This window comes from Lolium perenne, chromosome 5 (assembly GCF_019359855.2).
Source record: "Lolium perenne isolate Kyuss_39 chromosome 5, Kyuss_2.0, whole genome shotgun sequence".
NCBI lineage: Eukaryota > Viridiplantae > Streptophyta > Magnoliopsida > Poales > Poaceae > Lolium > Lolium perenne.
The window spans coordinates 198,458,513-198,473,797 of record NC_067248.2 but is presented as its reverse complement, the minus strand read 5'-3'; the positions used below and the strand labels follow the sequence as shown (position 1 = coordinate 198,473,797).

General features: G+C 46.0%; 3 protein-coding genes across 3 annotated transcripts; 1 reads left to right on the top strand and 2 right to left on the bottom strand.

Annotated features, from left to right (window-relative positions):
* The first annotated feature begins 1,434 nt into the window (after window positions 1-1,434).
* LOC127301543 (phototropic-responsive NPH3 family protein NPY1) lies at window positions 1,435-7,526 on the top strand. Its single transcript, XM_051331809.2, has 4 exons — window positions 1,435-1,896; window positions 4,062-4,131; window positions 5,091-6,257; window positions 6,537-7,526. The coding sequence occupies exons 1-4, from the start codon at window positions 1,835-1,837 to the stop codon at window positions 7,149-7,151; spliced, it is 1,914 nt and encodes a 637-aa protein (XP_051187769.1). The 5' UTR covers window positions 1,435-1,834; the 3' UTR covers window positions 7,152-7,526.
* A 1,555-nt stretch (window positions 7,527-9,081) lies between these two features.
* LOC127301544 (ubiquitin-NEDD8-like protein RUB1) lies at window positions 9,082-10,978 on the bottom strand. The gene is made up of 3 exons (XM_051331810.2): window positions 10,752-10,978; window positions 9,577-9,836; window positions 9,082-9,424 (listed from the first exon to the last, which is right to left on the bottom strand). The coding sequence occupies exons 1-3, from the start codon at window positions 10,842-10,844 to the stop codon at window positions 9,316-9,318; spliced, it is 462 nt and encodes a 153-aa protein (XP_051187770.1). The 5' UTR covers window positions 10,845-10,978; the 3' UTR covers window positions 9,082-9,315.
* A 1,960-nt stretch (window positions 10,979-12,938) lies between these two features.
* LOC127301546 (cytochrome c oxidase copper chaperone 1) lies at window positions 12,939-15,221 on the bottom strand. The gene is made up of 2 exons (XM_051331812.2): window positions 15,055-15,221; window positions 12,939-13,434 (listed from the first exon to the last, which is right to left on the bottom strand). The coding sequence occupies exon 2, from the start codon at window positions 13,430-13,432 to the stop codon at window positions 13,211-13,213; it is 222 nt and encodes a 73-aa protein (XP_051187772.1). The 5' UTR covers window positions 13,433-13,434; window positions 15,055-15,221; the 3' UTR covers window positions 12,939-13,210.
* Between the last annotated feature and the right edge of the window lie 64 nt (window positions 15,222-15,285).

Genomic DNA, 15,285 nt, shown 5'->3' with positions numbered 1-15,285 from the left:
TTTCCCGCCAGACCGCCGGCTATAAAAGACGGCGGCGGTCTCACACAGACCGCATCACCGTTCTCTCCCCCTCCACCTTCTCCGGCGCCATGTCGTGCACCCTGCAGTCCATGTGGGCCAAGCTCTCCCTCGCCGCCCGGGCCAGGTTCCCGCGGAGGGAGGAGGAGGAGCGCGTGGACTCGTGGTGGGTCGCCGACAACGAGGCGCTCCGCGTCGCGGCGGAGGCGGCGGCGACGAAGGAAGGGGATGCGGAGATGGTGGAGGCGGCCGGATGGCACGAGACCGCGGACGGCTGGTACGAGGCCGCGGAGGAGGGGGCGGCCGCCGCGGAGGAGTCCGTCGACGAGGAGGACCTCGCGCTGGCGAACATCAACACCGCCATCGAGGAACGTCTCGCCGACCTCACGCGCGTGACGAAGGAGCACGAGGCCACCTGCCGGGCCGGCCGCCGCCGATTAGGCGACCTCCTCGGGCAGAAGAACCAGCTGCTCGCTATGCGAGCAGCCCGTCGCCTCATCCAGATGCCCTCGCCCGAGCGGCGTGCCCGGGAGGCTGCTGCGTCGGCGGAGCGCGGCCGGCAAGAGCGCATGCGCCGGCGCCTGGGGAACCACGGAGCCCAGGCCGCCGGCCGCGTCCGCCTGGAGGCGCGCACCGCTGTGGAACGCGCGGCCCTGCAGGAGCTGGAGCTATGCGGGAAGCGGATGGTGCCGCAGCAGGAGGCGGAGCGCGAGCGCGCCCGAGGCGCGCGAACGGAAAGGAGGAGGATGAAAGGCTCCGCCGCCGCCGCAGCCGCCGCACCACCCAGCTCGTAAGCTGGAGTGGAATCCTCACGCGTACAGGCCGCCCGCGTCGAGTGAAATCCACGGCCCCGACGGCGAGCCGGTGAGGAGCCACCGGCGAGGCCGCCGGCCCCGTACGTAGTAGGATAGAAGTAGTAGTTTAAAAAAAATTGTAATGGGTTCTTTTAAATGAAAACAAATGTTTATGTCTATGACACGCGGGCCAGGGGCGGACAAGGGGCGGACGCGAGCGACCAACCTTTCGCGTCATGCCACAAAACCCGGCCCAGATTTGGGCCGGGTTTGCGTCGTTCCGGACGCCGCGGCCATCCGTTTTAGGGATGGGTCCGCGCGCTGGACCGGGTTTTTGTCCGTCTAGACCCATCCGGACGCGCGGGGGCGGGATGGGTCGCCCCGTTGGAGATGCCCTTAACACTTAGTTCTCAGCTAGCCAAGAACAAATAAAATTTTAAATTAAACCTTTTTTCTCTAACCAAAAAGTTTGCTTACTGTATGCGCTGCGGCAAAAGGGCTGTGCGGTGGTATGGTGCGGTGCGGTGCCAGGCGAGGAGTAATAAGTTTTTTATTATTATTAGTGCGTTGAAGCGAAGAAAGGGCGACGCGGCAGCAGAGGGAAAGGCTAACCCACAGTCTAGAGAGGCTCGTCGTACCCACAGGCCACACCACCACCACGGCACTGCACATTGACATTGCGAGCAAGCAAAAGAAGGCGGCTTTGGCAGTCGCAGCGCAGAGCAGAGGTCGGAGTTAATAATGCCCCATGATGCACACGCCACGCCATCATTGGCGCCTCCTCCATATCGCCTTCTTTAATTGCCGCTGCTGCTGCTAGCGTTTAATCCCTCCCCCACACCAACCGCGACTCCTTCCCCTGAGTGCGTACTGCGTACTGCTGCTCGGTGGTTTTCATTTCGACGTCCGTGCTCTGCTTCCTTCCCGCCGCTAGCTGCGTCTCGGGGTGGTAGTGCATGGGAAGAAGAAGAAGGAAGCACCGAGCCTGAGGAGCGAGCAACAGAGTTTCTTGGCGGGGGGAGATGAAGTTCATGAAGCTCGGCTCCAAGCCGGACGCCTTCCACTCCGCCGGCGCCGACGTCAGGTGAGCCCTCCGTCCGCCCACCGTTTCTCCCTTCCTTCCTTTCTTCTTCTTCCAATCTTGAGCCTCGCCCCGGGCTCGACCTCGAGCTGCGTTCTTTCCCTCTGCTGCTTCTGAAAGATGCAACCAACGCTAGCTTTCCGGTCCCGTGCCAGAGTTCTCTCTCCTTCGCACGTTCTAGCTGCTAGGCGCGTTCTTGTCTCAACCTTCCGATTCGCTGTGAGCTAATGGCGAGACGATGCTTCTCCCCCGATTAGATTATCGCCATAGTCCATAGACCCCCCATCTTTCTTTCTTCCGTGCGTGTGCTTTCGAAGAGATTTCTTCCAAGATAAAACTACTGCGTTCGGCTGGCTAGCCTCTTCTACGAGAGATTGGAGGTGCCAACACCTAGAATGGCCGCCGTTTGGGGGCGGGAACTGATGTTTCCTGCACCATGTTCTTGTTTGGACTGTCGCGGTTCCTGAATAGTAACCACCAATCTCCCCGTTTTCTTGCCGCCTGCTCGGCATTTAGGGCCTGACATTGCGCTTGGATCTTGCTTAAGCCCCCCTGCTGTTCGATCGACTGCCAATACAAAGAAAAAAAAACTCACTTCGAAGTAGTATTTCATTTCAAGTTGCTTCTGAAGTTGACTAATGGTTCTCGGGAAGTGCAGTGCTAGGCTGTGCTGTTTTTCTCGCTACCAGTTTCCGTTTTGTTCTGTCCCCTGGAGCATCCTTTTGTTTATGCTCGCCGCATGTGTGCTTCTCAACGGCTGTCTGAACCGGATCCACTGAGGCATAATAGCAGAGTTTGTTTCCCCCCTCACATCTCTTGAGCTGGCATTCCATGTTTCTCTGGGGATTAGTTGTTTGGGCGCTTTCCCCTTGTCGTGATCCTTACGTGCTAGAGTAGCTGTTACACGATTTAGTTTACAGTGATGGGCAATCCCCTGATTAAATAATTACTCTTGCTGTAATGTAGTTCATCCTTGGGTCGTTATGCTGCAGCTAAAATTTATTTCGATCTTTTTGCATATTGCCTGTCTTGGTGTCCGTTAGTGCTGTGGCTGGATTAAGCTTCAACCAGATTAGTCTACATCATTTGCTTACCAAAAAGAATGTCTACGAAATCTCAACGTGTACTTGTTTTCTCTCCTCTTTGTAGCATGGTCCTTGGCTAGTGCAGAGTAGATCTGAGTGTTAGGAGCAATGTCCTTGGCCGTGCCACTATTATATGGTAGATACCACCACGTATCGCTGTTCGTTTTGGGCAACTTGGTTAAAGTTGGCTGGGTTAAGTTATTGTCAAGGAAGGAAGAAAACGATTGTCATCTCACCATCTTTCTAATCATTGAGCAGAGGTCACTTTCCCTTCAGTTAAAGAATCCAACTTGCTACACTCTCCAAGCAATCCTGTATTTATTTTTTGTAGTGCTTGACATATGGGTCTTCTTGTGGCAAGTTGCTTCTGTAGCCACTTAAACTAGATGAAGAAAATTTGGAAGCAGTCTGAGTTTGAGTCATCCTTTGGTACAGATGCTCCTTAAAGGAGTGAAAGGGATGGTGTCAAGCTCCAGTGAACCCGAGAGATTTCTGGACCTTGTTTAATCTGTGGCCAGCCGACGACATGCATACGTGTCCTGTTCACCAACTCTAGCCTCTAGTGGTCTGCTCCTTTCCTTTGCTGAACTGGAATAACTGGAAAGAGAACCGCCGCACAGCGTTGTTTAACAGCCACCGCATGTTTTCCTACATTATTGATGTGTAGATGTATAGTGGAGGTCTTTACAGCTTAAGATAAGCTTCATGTGTTCTATGCTGTTGTCATGTGTTTGGAGAGAGCGACTGCTCATGGTTTATGGGTGATGATACATTGGTCGGACATGTAGTTGACTGTGCTATAGTTGTCTCGGTGGGCTTTCAGATCCTTAATAATTTTGTCATCCTTCTGAGGTTCTCCACTATTGATATGTGTATTAAAATTGGTATGCCTAATTTCACCAATGAAACCCTTATTGGAGTGTTAGGCAGGTGGAAGAACCACCGGTAGCAGTAGGAATGTCTTTGTAAAAAATGCTCTTATTATTTTTTTATCACAAAAAATGTTATTTTAGTTTTTAACATCACTACCAAAGAATATGTGTTTCGCCATATGATATGCTTACAGTTTGTTGATATGTGCAGATCTGTGGTCTCGGACCTTGCAACAGATGTCATTGTGCATGTTGGTGAAGTCAGATTCTGCTTACACAAGGTCAGTTTCCTTGTATTTCCTGTAATTTTACTGAAGTTAACTCTGAAGATTGTATTTGCTCTAGAGATAATGATTACTGGTAGTAGAAGTAGGCCATATCCATTACACTGTATGTTGTTCTTCAGATATGGAATGTTCAACTGCCGGGGTTTCTTTGCCAAACCATCAACAGTAGGAACATTATCACCATTTATGCTTCACGCTGATTGTTGTTGAGCTGTCTCTTTCCAATCTACCGGATACTGTTTCATACGTTAAACATTCTCACTGCGATGCTTATAATGTTTCATGCAATGCATTTGCAAGCATCACACCACCTTACAATCCCCTTTTGATGTTACGATGGACTTCCTCAGCCAAACATAATGGGAATGCAAACCATTTTGAAATCGAACCAAACAATCGAAGAATCATCCATTGATATCCTTGGTAAAGTGGTAATCCCATGGCAATTATAGTTATGCTACCATTCTTCAGCCAAATAACACCTTATTCTGTGACATGTATTTCTTTGCAAGGACTGTTTATATCCTAAAGTATGTGGACCATGTTCTGAAAATATGTTGAATCAAGTACCTATCTGAAGGGAACACTTCTGTACTTAATAATATCTATATGTTGTGCTAGCAATTAATAGTTTACCAAGGTGTCAATTAGCTATTTAAGTTTTGCTGAAACTGTAGGATTATTTCAGACTTCAGTGACAATAATTTAACTGAAATAACTGCTGAAGGAAAGAATACCTGGATAGCATTGGATACACACCTTATCATTTTTAGAAAGTGTTTGTCATTTTGTCACTTAGTGTAATAATCATTAGTGCTGCATCATCTTAAGAAAACTTCACTGGCTGTATCTATAAGTGTTTTGTTTTCTAGGTGCTGATAACTCATGTGCAGAGTGGTATCCGATTATCAAACATGACTGAAAATTTATGGTTGTGTTTATTGTCATTGCAGTTTCCCCTTCTTTCCAAGAGCAGAAAGCTTCAGAAGCTAGTGGTCAAGGCCACTGAGGAGGGGACAGATGAGATCCACATAGATGACTTGCCCGGGGGAGGAAAAGGGTTTGAAATATGTGCAAAATTCTGCTATGGGATGGTTGTCACCCTCAGTCCCCACAATGTTGTCGCAGCAAGATGTGCAGCAGAGTACCTTGGAATGACTGAAGATATGGACAAAGGAAACTTGATATTCAAAATTGAGGTCTTCATCAACTCCAGCATCCTCCGTAGTTGGAAAGATTCTATCATTGTACTCCAGAGCACAAAGGAGCTACTACCTTTGTCTGAAGAGCTAAAGGTTGTTGGTAGATGTATCGATGCCATTGCCTCGAAGACATCTGTGGATCCTGCCAATGTATCCTGGTCATACAGTTATAACAAGAAAGGATTGCCCTGCACTGAGATAATTGAGTCGGCAGGAAAAACATCGGTAGCTCCCAAAGATTGGTGGGTTGAGGACTTATGTGAATTGGATGTTGATCTCTACAAGAGAGTTATGGCTGCTATCAAATCCAAGGGGAGAATGTCACCTGACTTGATAGGAGAAGCCCTTAAAGCCTATGCAGTTAGGTGGCTGCCGGACTCTTATGATGCTCTGGTTGCTGATGATTACATGCGAAGGAACCAATGCTTGGTCGAGACCATAATATGGTTGCTGCCGTCAGATAAGAGCTCAGGTTGCTCTTGCAGATTTCTCCTGAAACTGTTGAAAGTTGCTATATTAGTTGGGTCTTTGGATCATGTGAAGGAAGAGCTCATGAGAAGGATTAGTTTCCAGTTGCACAAAGCTACGGTGAAGGATCTCTTGTTGCCGGCTGCTTCGCCCAGCGATGGCGTTCATGATGTTCGGTTGGTCCATAATCTTGTCCAGAGATTCGTTGCAAGAACCGCATTGTCGCACAATGGTGATTTTGTCGAGAAATCTGATGAAAAAATGATTGAGCTCAACTTTGAGCAAGAATCCACTTTGGCTTTAGGAGAGTTGGTTGATGGCTACCTATCTGAAGTAGCTTCAGATCCAGACCTTGAATTCTCTACCTTTGTAGAGCTAGCTACAGCGGTGCCAGAAGCAGCTAGACCTGTTCATGACAGCTTGTACTTCGCGGTTGATGCGTATCTCAAGGTATGTTCAAAGCACTTGATGTACCTAAATTTGCTCAATGCTTCCTGTCAGTATTCATTGCATAGTGGCTGGTACTTCCTATTTTGCTATGAATGAATAGTTGATACAGTAAACTTGCAAGTCCTAAACATAGTTATACTAGTCTTTGGTGAAGTACAGGTAACATAGTTATACTAGTCTGTAGTTAAGCATGGAAGTAGACTTGATAAATCACCTGTATTCTACCCCTCTTTTGAGAAGACCATAACTGCACCTGACCATTTTCTTATTTCTAACCAGGAACACCCAAACATAAACAAAGCTGACAAAAAGAAGATTTGCAGCCTGGTAGATGTGAAGAAGATTACCACAGATGCATGTGTGCACGCCACGCAAAACGACCGCCTGCCTCTGCGGGTGGTGGTGCAGGTCCTCTTCTTCCAGCAGCTGAAGGCAGGTTCAAGCAGCGCGCTAGCTCTAACTGACAGCGGAGATCATGCTTGCCCAAAGCCTGTCCAGGAACAAAGTGAGCAATTCGAAAGGCGGATACCCAGGCACCCTAACAAGCTAAGTAAGCAAGTCACGAGTCTAAGCGCAAGTGGAGAGCGTGAACAGCGGAACATCGAGCTCAGGGGAGGCAGAAACAGCTTCAAGGATCAACTTGTAGGCAGAAACAGCTTCAAGGATCAACTTGTGGGCAGAAGCAGCTTCAAGGATCAGCTGGGAGGCCTCCTGCTGCAGTCACGGTCTCGGAGAATATTTGACAAGCTATGGAGCAGCAAGGGGCATGGAGAGAACGGTAAAGGTTCGGAGACGTCTGGTAGCTCGCAGAGCCCGCCGATGACGGCGAAGCCCACGGAAGTGAAGCCCTCCCCTCTCCCCCCTCTTAGAAACAGAAGATATTCTGTTTCATAGGGGCGCTCTTCCTGTTTCTTCTCCTCTCGTTTTAGTTTAGCTTTGCGTTAGGTTGTACAGAAAAGAGACGTTTATCAGCTGATGCTCATCATTTTTGTTTGCCCCTTGCTCTGTCAATGGAGAAAGTATGGGGGAGCAGTTCAATCTGCTGCTTTCTGTATGGTTATCCAAGTTGTAGCCTGCAATAGTGTAACCTTATAACTAGAGAAAAGGCCAGCTAGTGTTCTTGGAAATGTTTCTGACGAACAAGTAGGGTGAAATGGTCCATGTGATTTGTGTAAACTCCCATCCTACTGTTAAACAGATTACTGCCAGACAGTAAAACACTATGGGCTTTGAAAGAAAATTGGATTAGCAGGAGTATATTTCAGTTTACTCATGTCTATATCAATGATTTTGGTATCTCAAATCACAATGTTCTTGGGTGTTTCGTATGATTATACTGAACCAACAAACTTGACAGTTTAAATCCGTAGACATGCAACTCGCATGGAACATGGAAAAACTGTTGTGCAGTTGCAGTGGTACATAGTACTACAAGGTACAAAGTCCTGCAGGCTTTTTAACAGAATTCAGGCACAAGGGGGTAACAGAATGCTCCCCCAAGACGGCTATAAATTTGACTGGAGCTGTAGAGCAACAGCTTCACATCTCCAATGCAGGGTAGCATCTGGGGTAGATTGTTCCCTTGTAGTCAGTTTCGTTGTGCTTGCCAGGCACCGAAAGTGAGAGTTGAAGGGAAACAAACTGGTTACGAAAGATGAACAATCGTTTGTCGCTAATCAGCTTGTTTTCCTCCAATATCTCACCTTCGGCTGCTTACCTGGCGTCTGAGCCTAGAGATTGTGCTAGCTAGAGGATTAGAGGGAACTGAATCATCCATTGGAAAGACAGAATGATGGTTCAGTTTCCTCTAATATCTCACATTGACCGGTCCATCTCTGGAAACATGAGAAATTAAGTACTGGAATACATAGCCCTAAACCCAGTGCAGTCACCCAACGTGAGAATTGGAGGAAATCAAACTGAGGCAGATATAAACTTGAGTAAGTTTCTCAAGAAAAACAGACATCCTTTGTTCAAAATGCATCAAAAAACCCCACTTCTAGGAGTGCACTATATTCCTCAAGTGCGGGTTTTTTGTGGTTTTGATGAAGGTGTGGTTTTGAGAAATTTACTCAATAAACTTGTCTTATGGCCTAGTTTGTTTTCCTCCAATATCTTACCTTGGTCAAATTGCTTGATCGTCAGTTGCTGTCCAACGGTTAGTGAGGCAAAAGCCAATGTGCCAGCCTCTCATGATCGCTCGCCTCTAACCTTGGCCAAATTTGTATAATGTTCTAGGAAGTCAAATGACGTCTGCATAATATAATCATCCTTACTGTGTTCATTCTGTTAGTAGTCAGGAAAGTAACATCAAGATCCTGGTTCAGTTATTAGTAGCTGTTGGTGCCTCAAGCTACAATTGCTTGATGTGAATGTGAGTTATAGCCAATCTATGTAAATGAACTAACTTGTACAGTCACCAAAACTACCTATCAGGATTTTTTTTTTTTAAATGGCTGCGACTAGTCATAGAACATAGTGTAAGTGTGTAACCTTAAGTCCTTAACTATAGAAAAGGTCAGCCAGTGTTCTTGGAAATGTTTCTGTGTAAGTGTGAAATGATAAATGTGATTTTTTTTGCGGGGGTTTTTTTTTTTTTTGCGGGGGGTGATTTGTGTAAACAATCATCCAACAGTCTGCCAGACAGTAAGACAGAAAATGGTTCTGAACGTTTTTACTGTCTTGAAATGCAGTTTTATTTTACTTCTTAACTCCCTTGAAAATTAGATCTTATAAATTGGCAATTTCGTAACAATCTGGCATCCAGACCTAAAAGGCAACAAACTGACATTCCAATCTTAAATTCAGGAAAGAAGAACTGCAATTCTGCAAACACCACCCAACAAATTAAGATGATAATGGATTTTCTCACACAGCAGAGGCATGTAAACTCGGGAGTGATTTTGTCGAGTCATACAAGATAATAGCATGGAAGACAGCCCCTCCCACTAGGAAAAGCTAGTTTGTTATTATCTCTTTGCAAGTTCCATACCACCAATAGTCACTTCTCTCAACCATTAGAGCAGATTGAAGCAAGTAGTGTCACTAGCTAGTTTTACTAGTAACCACCCCTCAGAGCAAGGACAAGATGAAGGACAGAGCCACCTTCGATGTTGTAGTCCTTCGCAGTCTTGTCATCTGCAAGCTGCTTACCAGCATAAATCAGCCTGTGCATAAAAAATAATCACATCGTTAGTCAGGGCGATTCAAATGCTAGAGTATCAATTGATGCAAAGATAGGGACAAAAGTTTATTCGAGCAGAGCATAGAATGCATCTACAAGGATCAAAGGGAGAGAGTACACTCAGGCTTTGCATACCTTTGCTGCACGGGAGGAATGCCTTCTTTCTCCTCAACACGCTCCTTGATCCTATCGATTGTGTCGGTAGGTTCAATGTCAATTTCGATCTCCTTTCCAGTGAGAGTCTTAACCTTGATCATAGTACCGCCCCTGAGCCTGAGGAGCATGTGAAGGGTGGACTCCTTCTGAACGTTATAGTGAGCAAGTGTGCGTCCATCTTCCAAACGTTTGCCAGAAAATAGCAAACATTGTTGATCTGGGGGAATCCCTTCCTCGTCCTGTGACAGTTGAACACATAGCTTATTAATTCAGTTTCCATTGCTTGAAGTAGCTGCTGGCCTATTACTAACAGGTGCAACAGCTATGTTGTCAATGTTAATTGAGGAAAAGACAAGTTAGCTACAAAGGATTATTAGATGATATTCTGATCCCAATGGTAAAAAAAGATATGATGGGCTATGGATCTTTGGAAGGCGGAATGGACTTATGATTATCAACAGAATATGAAATGCATAAAGACAGGCATTTTCTTGGGGAACCAAATAAAGAGTACCCTTGAATATATTCTTCTCTATCTACTTAGTACTACAATAAAAGACATTAGTAAAAGTACCTTGATTTCAGAAGATTAAGTAAGAAATCCAAGTGACAATAAGGGATGCACTATTTTTATTTTCGTATTAAAAGGAATCAGATAACCATTGGAAATACAAGAAAGGAGTGGGCATTGACACTACCGTATAAAACTCCTCTACAGGTGTCTCATTTTTTTGAAGAAGTATCCTGTTCTTTTTATCTGTGCTTAAAAAAAAACAAGAAAGCTGAACCCTTTGATCCAATTTTAGGTGCAGGCCAAATATTAACTTAATATTGACGAATTTACACATGAACAATTATTCCAGCTATTGCTAACAAAAAAATACTATGCTCCCCGCCCCCTGGAGCATTCCAAACTTGACCAGATGTTTTCCTGACATAAACCAGAGCATAAGTCTGACGGCCTACCCCATCAACGCAAGCCCCATCGAAATAATCACAACAAGAATTACTAGCATAAACAGGAACCAACTAAATTAGGGAAAAGTAGCAGCGGGGATGGATCAATAATGTCCCGCCGTACGTGTAAGGGCGGAGAAACGATCTAAGGGAGCGGACCACACCCACAGAGCCAACTCACCCAGAACCAGCCCTACCTGGATTTTGCCCTTCACGTGTTCGATGGTGTAGCTGTTCTCCACCTGGAGGGTGGTGGTCTGCCCCGCCAGTGTCTTGACGAAGATCTGCATCTTCTCGCTCTTCTGTCCTGCTCGCGTGTGGCGGCGAGGCCGGGAGGGAGGGGGTCAAGGAGAGAGAGAGAGAGAGTCCAAGGCTGCGTGAGAACGAAGCGGAAGCGGAACCAAATGAAAAATCCTCTCTTTTTCCTCGGGGTCCGGTGGATTTATGGAGGGTGGCAACGCAAACGCTCACAAACACGCACGTACATTCACCTCTATAAACGCACACACGCACATCCTATCTTTATGAACACCTTCAAGGGACTAAATCGGCATATCTTGAAGTTGACGGAGTCACCATTAGCGCATCGCTGTTGACGGACACATCACCTGCAACTGAAAGCAAAGCGCCGATAAATCCTAAAATTAATCCAGAAAAATGTAAACATCTATGTCAAGTCTAGAACTTAAATCTGGGTGGACTGGTTCCACCACAAGAAACCTAACCACCAGAGCCAAACTCAGTTTGCCAATATTGTCGACTTATTCTATAAAAAATTGGTGCTAGAGTATTAAGCGAGTTTAATCCTCACTTATCTTTACTTTTTTCTTTCAAATATTAGTGTATGTTTCTCAATCCCAACATTTTACCCCAATCTAGTGAATTGGGGATAGGATTTTGTGGAAATTGAGTGATGGTAGGGATTCACTAAATACTTGAGAGTATTATCCCCACTAATCTCAAGAAACACTCTAGTGTCAAACAATTAATAGTGCACCATCCAATTAACTTTGTGCAATCGTTGCCAAACAAACGAACATTTTTTCGTCCCCATTGCATACAACTGATCCTTACAAGCATCCAAAAAAAAAAATCCTCTAGTTGCACCAAGTGCTAGGAGTCAAGTGCATTTGGTTCTCTCGAATGTTCTGCTCCAAACATTTTCACCATTGCTACACAAAATTTGTACATGGATGATTGTCGATTGTGTGCTTAATTTCAATTGGCTGTTACCGTTTACAATATATATTGGCATAATTTCAAGTGCTCGGCTCTTTTTGAATTCGGCTCAGAGCCAAACGTGTCCATCTAGATCTTCGTCGTGAGCAATTTCTCCTTGCTCATTCGACTATCTGCCAAAAATAGGTGCTAACAAACTCCATATGCAAGACACCGAGTAGAAGCAGTGCATTTCTTTAAAGATGATAACCCAGTCAGTTTGATGATATATTTCTTCAAGTTCGGAAGTAGTCATCATATTCCCTCACACCTTGCACAACACACATGAACACATCCTTGTTTATCCTGAAACGTCGCCGAAATGGAACCAGACCATGTGTTATGTTGTCTGAAGATATGTGCACGCATCCACACAAAAAAAAATGCAAAAGGAAATTTGTATTATTCAATCACCAGGATTACAATCTATCCTCATTACAGGTATGAGTATATCAAGTGGACCCGCTTGAACCTATAAATTAGTTCGATGCTCCGATCATCCCATATTAGCAAGAAAGGTTTGCTCACGTCTAATTACCTCTACCTTAGATTCTACTCTATCAGTTAGAAGCTGTTTAATCTCTTGTACTTCCTCCGTTTCACGAAAGTTGTGTGAGAATTTCAACAAATCTCAAACAACTTCATGGGACGGAGGGAGTACTAAATATGTAACAGGCAATCTTTTCTCATCCTTGCTTCACACTCGATCTTAATCTTCAGGGAAAACGTTATACTCGTGCACACGAAACAGCACGGACGCACAAACGAATTGGTTCGCGTCTAGGCGTTGGATACCCAATGGTCTGCCTCGCATGTAAAAACTCTCCTACTCAGCATTCGTGATTCAGATGACCTCCGATGCCGATGCGTGCATCAGGACATGATGATGAAAGAACCACGAGGTGAACCACTACGGGCAGATCAGGTCAACTGGGGTGGGGACTGGGGAGCGAGAAAAGAACACCGCAGATTTCAGAATCTCACCAAAAGAGAGTGATCCGCTTACATACAACGCAATCCAGGCGCCAGAAAATAATAGCTCATAGCGTGCAGAATCAGCGGTGTCTACACTCCACACGATACGAGCACAGATGCCACCACCACTGGCTGGTGCTCGCTCTGGGCGCTGGCGAATGTTGCCAGCAACAAAATTGCAAACGGTGGGGTGTAATAAAATCTTCAAGTAGTCCGAATATATCCAATCCAACCACTGACCGGAAGGAACAATGTCCCCAAACAATACACTGTTTGGAGAAAGTACAACCCGGTACCATTATAACAAAATTCCATATATGTGGTGCTCAATGCCTAGGGGGCCAAAACATGCCCCTTATCAAACTGGAATGCCCAGTGAAGAAATGGTGAGTTTGTGCCACTCTAGCAGAAGCCAGTATCCAACATGTCGGAAGTCCCTATGAATCTATGTCGGAGCGAGGAATCAGACGTTGAACCCTTCGGCTCTCAAGCATTGGCGATGGGCTTCGATCCACTTCCCGCAGGCATCCTCCCCGTGCTCCACGATGCACTCGTCCCTCAACTTCTTCGTGTCTGGGCAGGCACAGCAGATCTTCTTCTTCGGCTTCGTGTCAGACGCTGGAGTTTGTACGGCCTTTTCTTCTGAAACTGGGGCTGCGGTTGCCACAGATGAAGTGTTCCCCATCTCTGAAATAAGTTGCAACAGTTGAAGATAAGTGCCAAAAATGGACCAACAGATTGCTTAACAGGAGTTCAAATCACCAAGGCTTTAGAACACTGGACCTGCTAGTGTGATTTCAGAGGATACACAATTTTCATTGCGCTGCATTAAAAAGACAGAACATAATTTGATCGCGACTGGATTACCAGTTTAACATGGTCAGGCCACACACAAACCTGGGCACCAACTAAACACGCCTGAAAACTAAATGTGCCAGTGCGTTTTTAAGACAATGCACACTTTTCATTACCAGGATTTTTAAAGGCGAACAGATAATCCAATTACTTACTAGGACAGAACATACATGGTTCGAAAGCTAAGTAGTGCCACCTCCTAGTACACTTCTGCATGATCATGTTCAGTGTATACAGCATTCCAATAGTAGAACCCAACAGCATCAAGAAATTCGAACCATGTAGAGCTTCAGAACACGGAAACTGCCTGTGTATTATTTCGATGACATATAATGTTCATTACCCAACTTTTACGAGCCTAGAAACAGATTGCGCAGTGGGACTACATCACTACAAGTCTCAATAAAGTTCAGAATTCCCCTGATTCGAATGCTACTTAGTGTACGATAGTGCATATGATCACTTGCAGCATACATAGCATTCACCTTTTGAACCTAAATAGCAACGTAGCTCCTTTGTGGCAACAACAGAAGTTTCAGAAGCTACGATGGTTGCTAAAACTAGCAAACTAGATATCATATACAATCAAATACCTTAACAGGTGTCATCAGCACCATTTGAACTGTTGAGGTAACAAACTAACTATGATCAATCCCAGATGGAGCTTAGAGCTAATTGGAAGTAAAATCAAGGGAGACAGCAATATTTGATAGTGCACCAACCCTTAAAACTTCAGGACTTAGTGATCTGCATAGACAACCCTTTTGTAAAAGAGGGCCGACTGCTATCTGTAGGTTAGGTCCTATAATAACTTCGCACATCTTCAAATGTTAAGGATTCACAGCAAGCGTCTAGGCAGCGCGCGTAGCTCAGGCAAATGCCTAGGCACCCTGCAGTCGGAGAGGCGAAGCGGTTCCATCATCTTCCGGCAGGGTTGCTAATTCACCCGCCTCTGAATTTAACCACTTGACAATGTTGAGAAACTGCGCATCCTCCAAAAGGGAAATGCGAAGAAGCTTTGCTGCTCTACTGTTCTCATGAAGCAACTTCAGAATACAACATCATGCACAATTCAAGCATGCTAAATCCAGGCACACGCTGGGTTATGTAGAAAAATCTGGCAAGGCAGCCATGCCAAAACAAAAAAAATAAAAAATCCTAGAGCCAGCCTAGCATAGACATTTCATTTGCAATCTGACCCCGCACAAAATTAATCATCGTCCTATTCATTTCCCAAGAGATCCACCGCAATTCAGGCCAAGCTAATCCTAACCTCTCTCCTAGAATCCACCACGGCGGTAAAGCGAGTAGCGGAATCACTTCCGTCGCCATTCGAATCACCCGCCAGCATCGAGGCGGGCAGGGCCAAGACCCACATCCCGAAGCCGCAACCATCGAGATACACACACATATCGGAAAACAGAAAGATCAAGGAGAAGGGTCGGGGTTTACCGATCGACGGAGCTCCGGGCTACTACGGCGGGAGAGAGCGGCGCGAGCTCGAGGTCCCGGATCCAAGAACTCTTCTCTGCTCTTCTGGAGAGGAAAGGCGCCGCACGCGACAGGGTTCTAGAGGAACCGAGCCAGCCCGCTCGGGCGCCGTCCGATCTGGACCGTCGGTTTCTAATCGGACGGTGCAGGACCCTTTGACTGGACCGTCCAGCTGAGGGTTTCCTCCGGCTC

Excerpts from the sequence above, each read along its gene's own strand:
- LOC127301543 (XM_051331809.2), top strand. The coding sequence starts at position 1,835 with ATGAAGTTCATGAAGCTCGGCTCCAAGCCGGACGCCTTCCACTCCGCC. Across the intron at positions 4,132-5,090 it reads TCAGATTCTGCTTACACAAG|TTTCCCCTTCTTTCCAAGAG; the intron begins GTCAGTTTCCTT and ends TTGTCATTGCAG. Across the intron at positions 6,258-6,536 it reads CGGTTGATGCGTATCTCAAG|GAACACCCAAACATAAACAA; the intron begins GTATGTTCAAAG and ends ATTTCTAACCAG.
- LOC127301544 (XM_051331810.2), bottom strand. The coding sequence starts at position 10,844 with ATGCAGATCTTCGTCAAGACACTGGCGGGGCAGACCACCACCCTCCAG. Across the intron at positions 9,837-10,751 it reads ACGTGAAGGGCAAAATCCAG|GACGAGGAAGGGATTCCCCC; the intron begins GTAGGGCTGGTT and ends CAACTGTCACAG. Across the intron at positions 9,425-9,576 it reads ATTCCTCCCGTGCAGCAAAG|GCTGATTTATGCTGGTAAGC; the intron begins GTATGCAAAGCC and ends TTTTATGCACAG.
- LOC127301546 (XM_051331812.2), bottom strand. The coding sequence starts at position 13,432 with ATGGGGAACACTTCATCTGTGGCAACCGCAGCCCCAGTTTCAGAAGAA.